At 41.0% G+C, this 20,177-nt stretch overlaps 1 protein-coding gene across 2 annotated transcripts in view; it reads left to right on the plus strand.

Moving 5' to 3' along the window:
- mapk8b (mitogen-activated protein kinase 8b) overlaps positions 1 to 20,177 on the plus strand; it is a 112,461-nt gene that overhangs the window by 76,986 nt on the left and 15,298 nt on the right. For both annotated transcript variants that reach the window (XM_080748201.1, XM_080748202.1), the window contains exons 8-10: positions 3,536 to 3,718; positions 11,441 to 11,565; positions 15,054 to 15,117. In XM_080748201.1, coding sequence (XP_080604327.1) covers positions 3,536 to 3,718; positions 11,441 to 11,565; positions 15,054 to 15,117 — 372 coding nt within the window. The remainder of the gene's footprint in view (positions 1 to 3,535; positions 3,719 to 11,440; positions 11,566 to 15,053; positions 15,118 to 20,177) is intronic.

Raw genomic sequence — 20,177 nt, forward strand, 5'->3', positions numbered from 1 at the left:
ATGATTTGTCATACCTGACAAATTGCCCTGAGCTTCCATCAATCGAAGAAAATAGATGGAATTAAGAGAGTGGAGGGTATGTTCCTCCCTGCTCCAAAGGCAGTACTTGAGCTCATCAAATGTGTCTCCAAAGCAGGTTGCAAGGGTATGCTACCGGTATGGTAGAGACTGTGTCAACACTATTAGGTTGGACATTGAAGATCCTGCATGTCTGAAATTACTGTATTGTAGTCAGGGACGTACTGGGCCCCTGATTCAGCCCGGCAAAAAGAGTTGGAGAGGCCCTCATTGCACGCTATAGAGAGAGATCTCTCTCTATAGCGCTGCTGCTACTCAAAGATTTGCCATTTCAGATCATGACAAGTGACAAGCCAGTGGGCTAATTACTGTCCATGAGTTATATTTCATCGTTGTCAGGTGGAAACCTTGTACGTCCAAAACCGTTTGTTTTGTATTTATCATTTTAAAATTGATTTAAACTAGTGAAAACAGCCGATCTACAAGCACACGCCTCGCACCGCGAGGCGTTGTGTGCTTGTAGATCGTCTGTTTTCACTACTTTTGTGCGACAGCCTTGTATGATGAAGCAGGGCTTTGCTTTGCGAAAACAATTACAAATTTGAAACTTGGAGATACAAGGTTTCTGCCCGATAGTGACGATTTACTTTGTTGGCCGCCCAGCCCCCAAAATGGAACGAAGGCCGACATTTTATTTTTAATTTTTTCCTAATGGCCGGCCTGGACCGGCCAGGAATGAACCGGCCGTTCGGGAGTTGTCCCGCTTTTCCCAATGGCCAGCACGTCCCTGATTGTAGTGAATCTCTTTGGGCATAATTGACCATGATGGGCTCTTTAAGGATAGGGTGAGGGCTTTGGGGTGACAATAACAAAGAGGTGTGTGTGTTGTGTTGTCAGTGTGAGTGCAGTGCAATAAATGGACACGTTGTTCTGCGCGCCCAACGTGAGAATTTGCAATACCTTCATTATTGCAATCCCTGCAGTAACAGCTGTCGACCATAACTGTCTAACACAAAAATTGTATAAATAATGCTGAGAATACTAATAAACCAACCAATAAAACAATACATAAACCCAGGATACATAAAACCATTCAAAGTTTCAAATGTAAAAAAAAAAGAGATCCTATCAAGATTTGGCGGGCCCCCTGTAGTAACTCTGAGGACCCCCCAGGGGTCCCAGACCCCCTGTGGAAGACCCCTGGTATTTGCTACTACTCAATTTTGTTTTCAGAGCCCATCTACAACAACTTTTATGCTTCAACTATGATCACATTGTTCTGGAGCAGGAGCAGTGCGATTACTGAGATAGGCTCAAGGGTCTGTCTGGGGGTCCCAGATCCCAACCAAAAGTCAGAAAATTTATTCTGGCTGCTTTAAACATGTAATAAATGAACTCAGGATGTTTTAAAACCTACAAAACAACTCTATTATGAAAATCGGACATTAACTGGCTGGCGTACTGTCCTGGGAGGTCCCGAAATAGATAACCCCCAGAAAGGGGGTGGGGGTCCGGAACATTTTACACCCATCATTTACTCATTCAATTTCTTGACCCAGAAAACATAGGATTGACATGTTTAATTAAGTTTCTAGGTTGTCTAGAAGCCAAGATAGCACAAATTATGTATTTTATGTCGGCCATTTTGAACGTCCAAAATGGCGGCTTTGCAGGTGTCTGTGCAAATGCCAACAAAGATTTTTGGATTCCCCATGCTCTGAAGATTCCAAAAATGTATAGTTTTACAAATCCCCCAAAAAATCCAACGAATAAACATGTCTTAACATAGTGGACCTGACTAGTTCCTCCATGTTTCTACTTTGTACCAATTGGACTAAAAAAGGAATCTCAACATCTCATATTTATTTCATGTGCATCGACACTCTAGCTGATTCAAGGGAATCTTTTTTGAAAATGTTGTTTGTGGCAAAGAACACATCATTTATATTCTATCTTCTACCAATATTCCATCCACAAGAAACAGCATCACGTCACACTGCAGGTACAGTAACTATGCTATCATATAATAAACAGCATCACGTCACACTGCAGGTACAGTAACTATGCTATCATATAATAAACAGCATCACGTCACACTGCAGGTACAGTATGTACAGTAGGTATGTACAGTAGGTACAGTAACTATGCTATCATAATTGCTGTCGGGCAGAAACCTCTTATCTCCTTATTCTAACGTATTGTATTTTTTCGAAAATTAATCTCCTAGTTGATCATACTATCAAAAGTAGCAGATCTACAAGTTCCAAACGCGGCGCGAAACGACTCGTTTTGAGCTTGTGGATCTGCTACTTTTGAAAAATAACATTTTTGGACATCTGGGGTTTCCACCCGACAAGACCCGAGAGGTCTCTTGTGTCTCTTAATTGTATGTGCAACATTGTTTTCTCTCTCAACAGTAAACAAACCAACGTAAAGTTTAAGTGTATAGAGGGTATCTGCACATTTCTAAAGTGACAGTTTAAGGACTTTTTAATACTTCTAAAATGACAAATACAGATTCACTGGCCAAATTGTCAAATATTAGAGGCAGATATTGTGAAAATAGCTGATCTACATGCTCACTACGCCTCACGTTGCGAGGTGTTGTGTGCATGTAGATCAGCTATTTTTCACAATAGAATTATGTTATACTAAATGTAATGCCTCAACTCTTAGTGCTCGTAGGGTGGGGGGTCCCCAGTTAAAATATGATTATTTTGGGTGTCGCGGCCTGAAAAGTTTGAGAACCACTGGTCTATGACCTATGACTCCAAATTGGGGCACGTTTTCAGCCCAATCCAAACTATATTAACTTTGAAATAAGTTATTATTTAAACGCCCAGAAGATGGCGCCAGAGACCCACCTCCATTGTATTGCGCAACGCCCCAGCGGTCATGCGTGCGTCCGTCATGTCGTTTACATCATGTCACATGACCGTATCTGTATAGCCTAAAGCTAATGTTAGCGGATCATAATTTGGCCATTCTGCAATGAAAAGAGGTTGTTCTCTGCCATAAAAACATACATCAGAGATAAAGAGCTTTAAAGTCTGGGTGATGCATTGGATTAAATGGAGAAAATCGGCGGTGCGATGCTCTCAGCGTCTAATGGAAACAACCCGCGGTCATCGGCCAACATCCATGGGTAGGCCCGACGTTATGGTAAGACTTAATATTGTTACTGTAAAACGCGTCAAACGCGTCGATGGGCCTCCAGCAACATCAAAGTTATTGACACCACGTGGGCATCCGATGAGTTAAAGGAAGACTTTGCCACTTTTGAAACTATCTTCATATAATAGGTCCTCGTGATAAAATAGCAAAAAAAAAAAAAAGAAATGTATTGGTCAGTGTCTCAGTTCGAAAACCGGTCTACCAGTGACATCATCGATGGGGAATCCAAGCTAATAGAAATGGCAGGCTTTCTATTCCTGAAACGTTTCTATTCCTAACATGCCCTTGAGGTGTCCGGTGCACACAGAGCGCTCTCTTTCCTTGACCCCGCCCCCTGAACTAGACATAGACCAATGGAACAAGGTGATCGAACAGCTGGGCACGCCCTCACAGGACTTCCTGCTGAAGCTCAACCAATCGGTGAGGACCTACGTGGAGAACCGGCCGCGCTATGCCGGCTACAGTTTCGACAAGCTCTTCCCCGACGTGCTGTTCCCCGCCGACTCCGAGCACAACAAGCTGAAAGGTCAGTGTGGTCATAATTATTACATAATCGTCTAATCACAATTATTTGACAATCGCGATTATTTTGTCATAATCGTTTCCATGTTGAAAAATGTTCATATATATTTTTTAAATAAAAAATAATGGAAATAGCAGATCTACAAGCTCGCATCGTGACGCGTTGTGAGCTTGTAAATTGGCTATTTCCACTATCAATGTTCTTTTTTTAAGTATAAAGTTGTCAAATATGTCCTTAATTTCTTTGTATATTTGGGTCATATCTACCATGTGCAACTTCAAAGCCTACAAGCCAAACAGAAATGTAATTGTCAATGACAAAAACACAATTAAACCGTTAATCGCAATTATTTGAGTGACAATTAATCGTCATGTAAAATGTCAATCTATTTTTTTTTTGGCAAACGTTCCGCCCTGGCATAATGGATGTTAGGTAGGGTAACCAATACCATACGTCCTCTTTTACCCGGACATGTCCTCTTTTAGGGGGCTGTCCGGCCTATCCGTGGGGGTTTTATAAATTCCTTCAAATGTCCGGGGTTTCGCGCATATCACAGTTAAAGCATGGGCATTTACAATGCACGTTCAATGGTTCGTTTGGAAACACACTGGGAGAGGCAGATTTCCACCCCAAACCCCGGAATGTGTATTATTCATACTACTCACTCTGCCTGCGCTGCGATTGCTCCCTCAGCCTGTCTCGTTCAGATCAGAGGCAGAGCAGAGCTCGGCAGCAGCTCGCGCTGCTCAGAGCCAACAGAGCCAAACGAACGCACTGCAAACGCAATTAATGCTGTTTCACTGATGAAATGTACGGAAAGTGCCAGTGTTTCCGTCTTGGTGACCAACAATGAGAAGCAGAGTGTTCTGTCTGCAAAGCTGGTACTTCTGTATCCATTACAAATACAAGTTCTGCTTCAAGCCCATACACTGCAAAGTAGCCTACAAGACAGTCTGTGCGAGGTGAGAGCTCTTCTGCTAACTGACAGAATCTTTTGTACAACCTTGTAAAGCAGAAGATATGGCGGTTTGAAGAATGGGCTACCTCTCTTTTATTTCGTTATAATGCTGAACGTTCATACAGGAGTCAAAAGGCATACTTAAAATCAGTTTTGGAACCCCCTCAAAAATAAATAAATAACTAATAATAGGATATTAGTGGTATAGGGCATAATTGAGCTGCAAACTTAGGAGTAGCCTACGTAATAGAGATATTTTTGGGGAAAAAAATAATATATATATATATATATATATATATATATATATATATATATATATATATATATATATATATATATATATATATGCATGCCGGGTAGAGTGTCCTCTTTTTGGGTTTTCAGAATATGGTCACCCTATGTTAGGGATATTTTGATTAGAACGATAATATCCTTAATCAACAATTTATTTCGTCACAATAATCGTGACATGACATTTTCATATTGACCCATCCCTAACACGCACACGCACGCCTGCAACTGTCCCTCACGTCAAGGACCCTCAAATGAATAATTATGTATTTGGCCGAGGACCCCCATCTGAAAATATTTTGTGCCAGTACAGGAATCCCTTCTGTGTGCAAGATTCAGAAATATTCAAAATGTCCGAGCTCACAATGTGTCGCATTGCGAAGCATTGTGAGCTTGTGGATTACGTTGGTGTCTTTTCCTGATCTCTTGTTCCTAGGTTAAAACTATATAGCTATGTTCAGTACATATTTTGCTGTGGACTTCTGGAACCCTCCCAAGGACCCCTGGATGTCTGTGGACCCCTCTTTGAGAAGCACTGCCCTATAGAGTCATTTAGTGCAGTTAAAGCCTAATAATTCATACTCTGTAGTATATGACAGTGTCGCTGACATTATCTAGAAGCCAACTCACAACTGCTAGGTTTCATGTGGCTAAAAATACATCATCATAGGGGATCCTAATAGAAATAAGCCTTGTGCCTTTTCTCATGGTTTTATCCATATTTTGTCAACAACAGTCCTATGACAGTAAAGGCCCATTCCCACTGGTCCAGATAACAGATAATAATATTTGTCACAGATAAAAGTATCTGTGGCAAATATCTGTGGTAGATATTTTTTTTATCTGTATCTACCATCCACTTTGAATGGAAAAATATCTGGAGAAAGAGATTTTTTTATCTGTTATCTGGCCCAGTGGGAATGGGACTTAAGCCTGCAAATCTTTTACAGTACAGTCCTAGTAGTAGCCCAGTATTCAAAATGTAAATGCAAAAACACAAAGGTATTGGCATCAAAATATACTCAAAGTACCAAACATAAAAGTAGTCATTTTGCAGAATGTCCTATTTTGCAGAATGTTGTGAGCTTGTAGAACGGCTATTTTCAAATAGCCAAAGTTTAAATAGGGCTGAAGTGTTTTTGTAATAATTATCTACAAAATTACCTATTAACTCATTTCAAATAATTGTAGTGGAGTAATAAAATATAAATACTAAAGAAAGTAAGAAAATTGTACATAAGTACAGTACTTGAGTACATATACTCTCACAAAGCAAGAAACGATTCCCCTGAGCATGTGTGCAAATCTTTTGAATATATATATATATATTTTAAAGCAAACTTTTGTAACTCAAATCTCTGCTTCTGGGGGGGTTCCTAGAACAACATATTTTGAGATGCGGGTTCATGGCCAAATACATGTAATTGTGGGGGTCTTTGACGTGAAAAAGTTTGAGAACCACTGATTTAGAAGAAGAATTTAGGAGACATTTATAGAATCGCATCAACATATTCAAAGATTTGCACTAACTTTCACAATAAAAAAAGAAAATAGCAGATCTACAAGCTCGCAGTGCGGCACTTGCGCTGTGAGCTTGTAGATCTGCTATTGTTTAATAGTTAAAGCATAAAATAATGGTTAGTAATAATGTGTTCCGGTACTTTGCCGAAAGTAGCCCCAGAATAGAGGCGCTAGGGTTCATGTGGTTAAAAGACACCATCAACTACCTTTTATGATGCGATTGTGGCGTTCATTAGTAATCATGTTCCCAAGAAATGGACCTGTACAGGAAAGAATGAAGGGAACTTTGGATTGAGGAGGAAAAGATTTATGGAAGGAAAGAAAAAGGTTGAACGGAGGAAGGGATACGCACAGACTGGTGAAAGGAAGGAGCGAGGGATGTGGTCGGAGGGGGAAATACAATGAGCCGAGAGAGGGAGAGGAGAAAAAAAAGGACAATAATGTCGTTGTCGGGTGAAAACCTTGTATGTCCAAAACCGTTGATTTTGCATTTATCATTTTAAAAATGACTTAAAGGACAACTTTAGTTTTTTACAACAAGGGTTCATATTTTAGATTGTAATTAAAGAATATAAAAGAAAATGATTAAAATGATTTCATTTACTTCTTTCTATTGTTTTAGAGATTCTTATTTCAGTGGTTGGGGGCATGCATACAAGTGGCTAAATATGTAATTTTACACAGAATAAGCCCATTCCCAAGATGCAACGCAACCTTTCATGTTTGGATGTGACTTATGGGGGCTAGATGGGTTACTGTAAATGGCAATAAAGAAACTGCTGGCTTATTGTGTCTAAAAAGACATATTTAGCCACTTGTACGCATGCCCCCATGCGTACGCATGCCCCACATTTTAGCACGGTAAACGCAATAAAACAATAGAACGAAGCAAATTTGAAAACATTTTAACACTCACTTTTTCTTTCCTCTAATTACAATCTAAAATATGAACCCTTGTTGTAAAAAAACAAAGTTGTCCTTTAAACTAGTGAAAACAGACGATCTACAAGCACACAACGCCTCGCACCACGAGGCGTTGTGTGCTTGTAGATTTGCTGTTTTCACTACTGTTGTGCGACGGCCTTGTATGATGAAGCAGGGCTTTACTTTGCGAAAGAACATACACATTTGAAACTTGGAGATACAAGGTTTCCACCCGACAGCGACGATATGATGGATGGAAGGAAAGAGTGGGGGAGAAAGAGACAGACAGACAGACAGACAGACAGACAGACAGACAGACAGACAGAATTCTTACCTGGGTGGGACCCTTAATCACTTGAACCCCTGTGCCCACTATCCATGGGGTAACATTCGCCCGAAATAGCTGATCTACAACTCACAACGCATATGTTCAGATGGGGGTCTGCGGCCAAATATGGTCATCTTAGGGCATTCACGAATAGGGATTTTTAGTATTTGAATTTTCGACCTCAAAGTATTCGAATAGTCGAATATTCTACAGGACTGGCCAAACTGTCAAATATTAAGTTATTATTTTCACAATATTTATCTGTGGAACCGAGTCACATTAAATGTAATACCTACAATTTCAAGTGCTTGTCAGGGTGGGGGCCCCCAGTTCAAATATGTTTATTTTGGGGTCACAGCCTAAAAAGGTTTGAGTACCCCTGGTATAGAGCATTAACAAATTAATCCACCAGGGGCATTGACAACTCATTCTTCTGACTTCCTATCTAGCCAAGCTTTATAAACTATACATTTTTTAAAGAGAGAAAAAAAAAAAAAATAAGTGAATATTCGACTTTGTTGAACAATGTCGAACAGTGACTTTGATATTCGAATATTCAAATTTTTTATTTTTTATTTTTTTATTTAACCTTTATTTAACCAGATAAAAAACACATTGAGACATGATCTCTTTTTCAAGTGTGACCTGGCCAAGAGGCAGAAATAAAAAATTACACAATCCTTGCTTACATACAAGACATCACAACAAAAAATAGAACATCCATGATACACAAACAGATACCTAAGAACTCCAAAAATACAAAATGTACACTAAATACTAAACTAGTTTACAATTCACAGGTAGCAGTACACGCACAGTATGCCCAATGAATGTACCCAAAGGAAGAGATCACAGAGCAAATTAATTACAGGTCTGAACAAGTGCAAGCATTTGTAGATCTGTCTAGAGTGATTCTCTTAAAACTTCTCAAAGGAATAAACACAGCCAATTTGAGTCTGGAGTCTGACTGAAGGTCATTCCATGACCAGGGGCCAAAAAAGGAGAGGCTTTTTTTGCCTCCCTCAGATGAAAATGCAGGTACTACACAGCGTAACCAGGCATTTGATCTGAGATTTAGCCCATTCTTGACCAGTACAAATTTGGAGGAAATGTAAAAAAGAAGCTCACCAAGTAAGGCTTTGTATACACAATTCAACCAATGTTGTAACCTGCGAGATGTCAATGAAGACCAATCAACTGCAGCATACAACATGCAGTGATGAGTCCTGAAAGGCGAATTTGTTCTGAATCTCAGAGCTGCATGATAAAGGGGATCCAATTTGGCCAAAGTGGAGGCACAAGCAAACCTATAAATGGTGTCCCCGTAATCCAGCTGGGACAAGAACAAGCCATTTACCAATCGTTTGCGAGAGGAGCGAGCAAAACAGGCCTTCAGCCTGTAGAAAAAACCTAAAGTGAATTTAAGCTTCTTTCCTAGAGCATCAATATGAAATTTAAAGTTGAGATGTTTATCCAGCCAGAAACCTAGATATTTATAACGCTCCACCCATTCAATGGGGGTACCATCTAGAGTGGAGATATTTACTGTTATTGGATACGCTCTTGGAGTGAACAGCATAGCCTTTGTTTTGTTACCATTTAACAACAATTTGTTTCTTCTCAACTCATGCTGCAATGAGATGAAATCAGAAGACAAATCATTTACAGCCAGTTAAAGCGTAGGCGCACAGGTGTACAGAACCGTGTCGTCCGCATACATATGGTACCTAGAATGATTTGACTTACTGCAGATATTGTTAATGTACAAAAGAAAGAGTAAAGGACCCAATATAGAGCCCTGAGGGACACCCTTCTCCAGAGCAACTTTATCCGACACGATGTCACCCAGTTTAACACATTGCGAGCAACCCATCAAATAACTGGAAAACCAACCAATCGCATTTTGGCCCATGCCAATATTTGCGAGCGTCTTTAGCAATATGGGCAAATCCACAGTATCGAAAGCCTTGGATAGGTCGATAAACAAGGCTGCACAGACATAAGAATCTTCCCAGGCTGCTTTGATGTCATCTAAGACAGTAAGGCAAGCCGTAACGGTACTATGCTTTGATCTAAACCCAGACTGCATGGTGTTTAGGATCTTATAATGATCAAAAAATTGATTTACTTGAACAGATACCTGCGCTTCCAGGATTTTAGCTAGAGCAGAAAGATTAGAAATTGGCCTATAGTTATTTACATCAAGGGGATCACCTGCCTTGAGGAGGGGGGAAACATGTGCTTGCTTCCACACCAAAGGAATATTCTGAGAAGTTAATGAAAGATTAAATATGTCAGTTATAGGTTGGGCTAAAACTGTTGCAGCTATTCTGCATTGTTGGTGAATGCCCTAGTGCATATCAATTTGGGGGGTCCTTGACATGAAAATGTTTGAGAACCACTGATGTGGACAACACACATCAGAAGTCAGACGGTGAACATAGTTTTAACTCTTTGGACGCCTCGATAGTGGAATCCCCTGAACGCCTGCCCCCACCCCTCCTTCCTCAAATACTTGAACCTATTTAGGCCTAGAATTATTGAATGCTTTAACTATTGAAAAATAGCAGATCTACAAGCTCACAGCGCTACGAGCTTGTAGGGCTCTAGGGCTTCTCCCCATACACACCCATTGTAACTTCAAACTCCATTTTAATCATGATAGATTAATTAAAAACACCCACTGTTTTTTTTTTCTGATGACTCATACTACCCTCCTAATCTGTGAGCAGGCTGTTTTTTCGATAACTTCTTTTTTTTTTAACTCATTTCCTGCTATCCCCGTCGAAACCGGAGATTTCCCGTCGATCCCGGAAATTTAATTAGCTTTAATCATTATGAAACTATTAAAAGTATGATCGCTGATTATAGCCGATTCTGGCTCTTTAGGCCCGCCTCCTAACTGTATCCGGTCGTATTTCCGGTTTGGACCGGATCTAGGTTTCCATATCCGGTCTGAGGTCCAAACGTAGCTCCGGTCCCATAGGTTTCCATTGTAAACAAGGAAGCTGACTGCACGGCTATAACATGGTATTTTTTCATGCGTTTTTTATTTATTTTGCAGCTGTTTGATTCTTTTACCCGCCTGGCATATGATCTGCGCACATATCGTCTGCTATGTGCGCGAACGTGTCCACGTGTTACCATAGCGCACAGCTGGCTGTTTCCAATGTTTTTTTATGTAAATACTGGCGGATACAGCAGGGATACAGCCTGGCAAAGGATATGTCTATTTCAATGGGGTTTTTTTTATTCGAAAGCTGTCACCGAGTCTACACGTCTACTCGATGAGTCGCGCACAGATTGTGCACGATGCGTGCACGTGCCCACGTTAAAAGGTAAGGACAATTTGGCAGGAAAACAGTTCAGCCTATGTTTAAAATAGCAGCAAATGAGTTAATAATGTTTTATTGTATTTATTTTTTTAAATTTTCCCAAATATTTTTTTAAAATGAATGAAAAAGGTTATTGGAAAAAAATAATCTATCATGGTTAACATGGAGTTTGAAGTTACAATGGGTGTGTATGGGGAGAGGCCCTGGGCCTTGAATCAAGCAAATTAAAAACTGTTCAGGGTGTTCATAAAATCCTGATTAAACGGTAAAATGACCAAACGTTTTTTTGAAAGTGAAATATCACTTTGATGGGTTAATAAGCATGTTAATCACCTGACTGTTGTATGTGTGCCATGGTTGTGTTGCAGCGAGCCAGGCTCGTGACCTGCTATCCAAAATGCTGGTAATAGACTCGTCCAAGCGGATCTCAGTGAGCGAGGCACTGCAGCACCCCTACATCAACGTGTGGTACGACCCTACTGAAGTGGAGGCGGTAAGACGGTCATGTACCACTGTGTGGTTTGGGGGGGGGGGGGGGGGGGGAGAGCTAATAGTGTGCTACAGGGATGACTTAAAACTGCCATAGGTTCCTTAACACATCTGCTGCCGTTGACATATGAGCTCATCAATGATCAAGGGTTAATATCATGACGCCGTTGATGGGTCACCTCATCACTGTTACAGTAAATACATTAAAAGTATTATTACTTACTGTACGTCGCTCCGGTCCCTCCCGCATCGGTAATGTCCATGATTTGTTTACAACGCACGTTGGGCGTGCACGCAAAGTGAAGCTCCTCCATAGCAAATCCATTGAGAGACCCATAAAGAGACTTCATTTACTCAAAAAAATACATTTTGATCCCAAGGCTGACATGTTTACAGCACAAACTGCCCTCGGCTGGAAACGGCCATGACACTTTTCTGGGCCCACACTGTCATGTGACTAGATGGGCTAAACGTTGAAGTAGGGGGGGGGGGGGGAGAGAGCTAATAGTGTGCTACAGGGATGACTTAAAACTGCCATAGGTTCCTTAACACATCTGCTGCCGTTGACATATGAGCTCATCAATGATCAAGGGTTAATATCATGACGCCGTTGATGGGTCACCTCATCACTGTTACTGTAAATACATTAAAAGTATTATTACTTACTGTACGTCGCTCCGGTCCCTCCCGCATCGGTAATGTCCATGATTTGTTTACAACGCACGTTGGGCGTGCACGCAAAGTGAAGCTCCTCCATAGCAAATCCATTGAGAGACCCATAAAGAGACTTCATTTACTCAAAAAAATGCATTTTGATCCCAAGGCTGACATGTTTACAGCACAAACTGCCCTCGGCTGGAAACGGCCATGACACTTTTCTGGGCCCACACTGTCATGTGACTAGATGGGCTAAACGTTGAAGTAAAGTGATAATCCATCAGCGTAAAAACAACCCCGCCCGGCCCTTCAAAATAATAGCGGAAGCCTATGGAGGAAGCGGCGCGGCACCAAAGAAAATTCATCCTTCAAAGTAAGAGGCAGCAGAAGTGTTAAGGTTTGCAATGGTGTTCTTGCATTCATTACTGGATAAATGAAGAAAATAAGGTCTTGCCTTCATAAGTTGTTTCTGTGTAAATTACAGAAAAGACTCGATTGCCATGGCTGAACGTTCCACACATATCTTGTTGTTGGTGCAATTTTTGAACCAAATGTAATTATTGCTAAAGAAAAAAAAGTCAAAACCCCCAAATTCAGGGTTGAGATATTATATAAATCAAACTTTGTATTGTAAAAAGTTACAGGAAATCTGGTGTGGGAACCCATTCCGACCTCTCTTCTAGCTTTTAGGAAAACACACCCTATTGGCCTTTTGCTGGTAATACGATGTGTGTGTCTGTGCAAGTGCGAGTGTGCGTGTGCCTGCTTTGTGGGTGCACAGTATGAAAGCGTGCTTGTGAGGTGAATGGGTGTGAATGATGTAAATGGGTGTGTCATTTTAGATTCTAGCTATATACTCTATAGCAACATACATTTTTCAAAAAATGTGTAGGATTTAGAACGGTGGTTCTCAAAGATAGCAGATATACAAGCTGCTATTTTCAAACATTTTCTGAAGAGTCTTGTCTACTGGGGGTCTCCTGGCACAAAACATGTTGCCGCGCTACGTAGATCAGTATTTAGATCAGATTTTTTTTTTTAGATTGTATACGTTTTTTATCATGAAAATGTTCAAATCTTTGAATATATATTTTAAAGCTATACTGTGTAAGTTGCTCAACTATAGTGGTCAGTAGCGGTATATCAAACCGCGGTCGCGTCTGCTTTTTTCGGCCGTTTTTCGCCGCGGACCGGGCCTTCAGACCCCCGCGTCCGCCTCGCCCGCCTCGCCAAGTCGCCACGCATCCGTAGAGGTCTCTCGTGTCCCTCTGCGGACCGGCGTTGGGGAGTTACAGGCTAGACTTCTAGACCAGCGTAATTTCCTGAAGAGACGCAAGATGCACTGTCATTGGCCGGTAGTGTATCATGTGTGTATGATCCGCAATGTGATTGGCCAACGTATACCCAACGTATATGGATGATGCGGATGACGTAATTTTGACGCAAAATCCAGCCCCTGTCCAGGCTAAGTAGAAAACATATAAAGAAAAGTCTTTTGGGGCTGAAATTAACGGAGTGGGGGTTCTAAAACTTTAGCGATTTAATAGTTAGGACAATTTTAAGATATGTTTTATGAAAAAAGTTACATAGTATAACTTTAAAGCAAGCGTTTGTTACTCAAATCTTTGCTTCTGACAGGGTTCCCACGGTCATGAAATTCCTGGAAGTATTTTGAAATTTGAAAAATATTTTTCCTGTACAGTTTTGGAATTGATCAAGGGTCCTGGAAGGTCCTTGAAAAAATAGCTATGCATTGTCTTTGGTTATTGATTTTGTTAATACCTCTGAAATGACAAATTAAACAATGGCCAAATTGTCAAATATTAGAGGCAGAAATTGTGTAGATCGGCTATTTTCACAATAAAATTCTTAGTGCTCGTCAGTGTGCCGGGTCTCCAGTTAAAATATGATTATTTCGGGGATAACGGCCTGAAAAGGTTGAGAACCACTGGCATACACTACTTGTCTTTGGGCATTGCGCATAGTAGTAAGCGACTCGTTATTGAGCTGAATTATTGTTATATAGTCCTGGAAATCGGGTTAAATATTCTGGAAAAGTTTTGGAAATTAATTGGTAAAGATGTCTGGGAACCCTGTTCTGAGCACCACAGATACAGTAGGTCAGAAAACCATCAGAATGTAGATGACATTTTTAGGCATTTAAAGCAGTGAATATCATTTTGGAGGGCATAAAAAGGAGAGAGATCAGTGCCCATGGAGCTCACGGAGCAGCTTTTATGGACTGGGGAAGGGACGATATGAAAATGTCATGTCACAATTATTGTGGCCGATTTACGATATTATCGCGATTATCAAAATATCCCCAACATCCATTATCCTGGGGCGGAACGTTTGCCAGGACATTTGCCAAAAAGGAATAGCAGATCTACAAGCTCACAAAGAGATTTGGTAGAGAGTGAAAAAAAAGACTGTTATTTCAAGGTCCGTTTGACCATAGGGTTTAAATGGTACCGGATATGCAGCTTTTAAATCTACACAATACAATATGTGTGTGTGTGTGTGTGTGTGTGTGTGTGTGTGTGTGTGTGTGTGTGTGTGTGTGTGTGTGTGTGTGTGTGTGTGTGTGTGTGTGTGTGTGTGTGTGTGTGTGTGTGTGTGTGTGTGTGTGTGATGTTTTCGCTTTGGACGACAACACTTCCGGTTAATTTCAAAAGGTCGTCAAGTAGGAATTGTGAGCGCGATCTACTTCCGGCCTTCAAAATAAGAGACTGGCCGCGGACGGAGCAGGCGAACGGCAGCTTGGACTTTTAACACACTACTTGATGGTTGTGTGTTTTAGAATGCTTCATGGGTGTTCCTCTCTTTTCTTTTCAGCCTCCACCCCTGATCACAGACAAACAGCTGGATGAGAGGGAGCACACAGTGGACGAGTGGAAAGGTAGAATGGAAGCCTCTTTCTGTCTTGTCTCTTTCCCTCCCTCCCCCTACCCCTCCTCTCTTCTCTTCTCTCTGATACGCAGGGACATGCTGGGCCCCTGATTCAGCCTGGGAAAAAGAGTTGGAGAGGCCCTCATTGTGCGCTATAGAGAGAGATCTCTCTCTCTCTCTCGCTATAGAGAGAGATCTCTCTCTATAGCTTTGCTGCTACTCAAAGATTTGTGACAAAGTGACAAGCCAGTGGGCCAATTACATGAGTTATATTTCATTGTTGTCGGGTGGAAACCGTGTATGTCCAAAACCGTTTGTTTTGTATTTATAATTTTTAAAATGATTTAAACTAGTGAAAACAGCCGATCTACAAGCACATAACGCCTCGCACCCGCGAGGCGTTGTGTGCTTGTAGGTCAGCTGTTTTCACTACTTTTGTGCAACAGCCTTGTGTGGTGAAGCAGGGCTTTGCTTTGCCAAAAAAATGTACAAATTTGAAACTTGGAGATACAAGGTTTCTGCCCGACAGTGACGATTTACTTTGTTGGCCGCCCAGCCCCCAAAATTTGATTTTTTTTTCCTTTTTCCGGGAATGAACCAGCCGTTAGGGAGTTGCCCCGCTTTCCCCAATGGCCAGCACGTCCCTGCTGATACGGTTGTTCTTTGATGTTCTGACAGAAGTAGTTAACTCATTCTGTGACTATCCCGAACATGTTCGGCTTTATTTCAATCCAATACAATTTTTTTTTTATTAATTGACTTACCCTGAGCTGCTTGTAGAGTCGTGGGTGGTCCTGGCTCGTCCTACGCTAGCCAGCTAGCCATTTTACATGGTCCGACGATATATTCCATTAAAAATGGTTTAAAATACATTTTTGAGCCCCCCAATGTTCACCAAATGTTCAGCGCCGCTTCCGGAACGACGTCCAGTGTGCCTATCCCGAACATGTTCGGCTTTTTTAATGAAATTAATAAAATGATCCGAGGCCTTCTGAAGCCTGAGCCTAAATTTAAAATCCAGTGTTCCAAATCCGGGGGCCGCCATGCCGGCCGTTAGCCGTGAACGGCGCCGCGAATCGCCGCCGAATCCAATGAAAAACCACATCTTTGGAGGCCCATATCTCTGGATTGTGTTTTTAGGGATGTGGCGCGAGGTTTATTTACGGCGAAATCGCCTAAAAATGATCTTTTAAATGACAAAATGCTAATAGCTATTCTGTAGCCATTTTCATCCGGGACCTTTCCATGACGTGCACGAACGTGAGCACGCGCGTCACTGAAACGTGAGTCCCCGGATGCTAATGCGCTCGCCTATGGGACAAACCCTGGCATTCTTTGGTGCCCTCTAGGGGCTGGCACTGGAAGCGTTAACTGTGCAGCGTGTTGCGTAAGGCTGCCCTATCGCTGCTTCAAATGTAAGAAGCAGAATCCCAACTCCGCTCTAAAAAGGCTGGCACTCCACATTCTGGGCTCTATTTTGATTGTCTTAAAGGGCAATTCCAGGCTAAACCATATGCTCCCCTTAATTTGCCTTTTATCATGATTGTTCCTAAGTGGTTTGGTGGATTTCTGTTATTGTCGCACCTCTTCAGAGATCTCCCTCCCTCCCTCACAGTGAAAATGCGGCTAAATATACACAGACAAAAGCCCTAATTTCTGCCGTTCCAAAGTTACTTTTTTCTTCATGAATCGCCGTTTTTATAGTTCCAAGAGACTAGAATCGACGTGCTGTTAGATCCACCACTTGCAGTAATTCATGAGCAGACTGTTAGACTGTGTTTACTTTCCAGAGAGCTTAGGCGATTTCCGGTTACTACGCTTTTAGCGTAAGTTTACAGTTTACAGTTTAGGCATTTAGCAGACGCTTTTAATCCAAATAGTAAGGGGAACATAAGAAAATCTGCGAAGTAAATTGTTACCAAGAAATTTCTTCACCAATGTGTTTCTAAAGGTGTGTATTAATATGTACTAAAAGGTTGAAATTCAACTCCCAGGGGAAACCTCATAAAAAACGGATTTGTGTTTGTGTCCCATTAATTTACTATACAGGAAAACAATACAAAAAATAACTATGCTTGAAGTAGCATGTGAGGGGTCAAACTAGGGGTTTTTCATGATGCTGAATCCATTGCAAGCATTTGTTTTGCACAAAAAACATTCCGTGGGCTACAAATGGCCCCTACAAAACCGTGAAAAGTGATGATTCATCACTAAACCATCGTTTTGTGGGTCTGTTATTAGCTCAAGGAATGCATAGTTATTTTTGTATTGTTTTCCTGTATAGTAAATTAATGGGACACAAACACAAATCAGTTTTTTATGAGGTTTCCCCCGGGAGTTGAATTTCAACCTTTTAGTACATATTATTACACACCTTTAGAAACACATTGGTGAAGAAATTTCTTGGTAACAATTTACTTCGCAGATTGGTCAAATATCTTATAAAATCCCCTTACTAAAAGCGACTTACAAAAAAGCAGACAATACATCTCTATAATAAACAAGATAACATGTCAGAATATCAACAACAATATAGCAAATGCATATGAATATCTAAAAAACTATTAAAAAAAATCAGTAAAGAAAAGGATTCTAAAAAAAAAACATAAAAAAATGCTAACTAGCTTCATATATGGTCATTGAGTGTTTCATTAGTGCTAAGGGTTCAGTCAACGGCGAAAGGTAGCAAGTGAGTCCGTTGTTCTAAGTGCGACAGGGAGTTTATTCCACAGCTTGGGGGCCAGGAGGACAAACTGTCTCTACGTAACGTAACGTAATGTAACGTAACGTAACGTAACGTAACGTAACGTAACGTAGGTACGTAACTATATAACTTCTCATATACTACTAGATTCTAGCAATCAACAGACTTAACTAGATTTATATTCTTTTCCTGATATTTTATGTATTTATACCACAATGCCTTGTTGTGTATATGTCACAGTTATTTATTTATTTTTTGTTATTTTTTTATTCGGCATAGTTTTACAGAGATTAGGTGAAGTTTGCTTTCAGGTTGCCCGACTGGGCAAGTTTATTTGAGAGGGGACACAACTGCCTATAAACACCAGATATCTGTCTAAACATCTGAAAGTGGTCAGAGCACTATGTCTCCTGGTCTGTGGAATGTAAAATAAGAGCACCGTTTATCTATAATGCGCACTTAAAAATATAAAATAACGTGTGAAACCACAGACATATTTACAGGGGCTCTGTACATATTCAATCATAGCTATGTAGGTATTTGGATTTGGAGGTATTGAGGTATGACATTTTTTTAATCGCACAGCCCCAGAAAAAAAAAAAAAAACAAGTGTTAAATTGAGCGGTAATTAAAATCTTGCCTATCATTTTATAATGGACGATTTACTTTTCGGGCAAGTGGGAATGACATTTGGGCAAGTAGAACATGACCTGTACTTGCCCGACAGGCAAGTGCCTCTGAGACCTTAGTGTCACCCCCTGGATTAGGGTTAGGATTAGGGTTAGGTTTAGGCATAGTTTACTGAGGTTAGGTTTAGGCATAGTAACATTCACCAGGTTAGCATTCACCAGCGTGGGACTAATGGGAACAATGGAGGAACAATGAGACCTGCGAACAATGCAGTCAAATGCTCTACCACTGAGACATGGGCTTCTTCCAGGGACTGCCCATAAGGTGAACTAAAACAAGAGCTCCAACCCCAATCTTACTGGTACCTCAAACAAACTATAACATATAAACTGGCTGTAATAACTCCAGGAGAAAGCCTTCTTTGTGCTAAAGAAGTTACGCTAAAAGCATAGTAACCGGAAATAGCCTAAGCTCTGTGGAAAGTAAACACAGCCATCTGCTTATCGATTACTGCAAGTGGTGGATCTAACAGCACATCGATTTGTCTCTTGGAACTATAAAAAGACGATTCATGAAGAAAAAAAGTAACTTCGGAGCGGCAAAAATGTGCGCTTTTGTCTGTATATATTTAGCCCCTTTTTCGCTGTGAGGATGGGTTGGGAGATCTCTGAAGAGGGGCGACAATAACAGAAATCCACCAAACCAGGTAGGAAGAATCATGATAAAAGGCAAATTAAGGGGGGGATATGGTTTAGCCTGGAGTTGCCCTTTAAGTATCAGCTCTTGTGCCTTAAAGGCCTGTCCATACTGTCTCCGACCATCAAACTTTTCATTCAACGGGTCCGGTTCAACTACAAAATTACGTCTTTCGCATCTTCTGAAAAGCATTAACCCGAATTAGAGTTCGGAAAGCTGCACGTCGGAAAGTTTGGTGGTCGGAGACATTATGGACAGGCCTTTAAATGAAGGCATGGAGCTACTCAACAATAACAACAGCTACTAACAATTTAAATGTAATAAAAACTCATAATATAATAATTAAATGCATAACGTAATAAGGGATTTTTCTATAATGTAATAATGTGTTACATTAACTCTCCTACTGCCAGATTATTTATTTATTTATTGGGTCTGGCGCCATCAAAAAGCGGCTTACCTTGGCGACGTTATAGTAGATAGACAGACAGACATTTATTTATTTATTTTTATTTTTTTTGGTTGTGCAATAGTGCACTTTGGTCTGCCAGGCAGCAGAGGGCGGCGTCATGCGAGAATGAATGTGAATTTGCCTGTTATGTGTTGAAGAAGAAGAAGACCAGTCACTGGCCACAGAGCCTTACAGCCGGAGGAAATCAACAAGGAAGTGAATTGTTCTCCGTTGATCTAACGCATAATGGATTTTTTACACCATCACCGCGGAAAATGTGTTTACAGTAGACGGCCGCGCGACCCCTCATCAGCTTACAGTCATCAGACGAACGAACCGAACGAGCGCCGTATTGGCATCGAGGTTCTGTAAAAAATGGGGCGAACGTTAACGTTCAAAGCGTGGGAAGAGTTAAGAACCACACGTAGCCGCTCATAATGTAATAAAAGTTAATAATCTAATAACGGCCCATATTGTGGAGAAAAGTCTTACATGGTCCAATTTTTTACCTCTGTTGACAAATGTAGCAACTGTTAGCTGGTAACAGACAGACGGATGGACTAGGGATGTCGGCGGTTAACCGGTTAGC

Source organism: Nannobrachium achirus, assembly GCF_963921795.1.
Source record: "Nannobrachium achirus genome assembly, chromosome: 18".
In the NCBI taxonomy this organism is placed as follows: Eukaryota; Metazoa; Chordata; class Actinopteri; order Myctophiformes; family Myctophidae; genus Nannobrachium; species Nannobrachium achirus.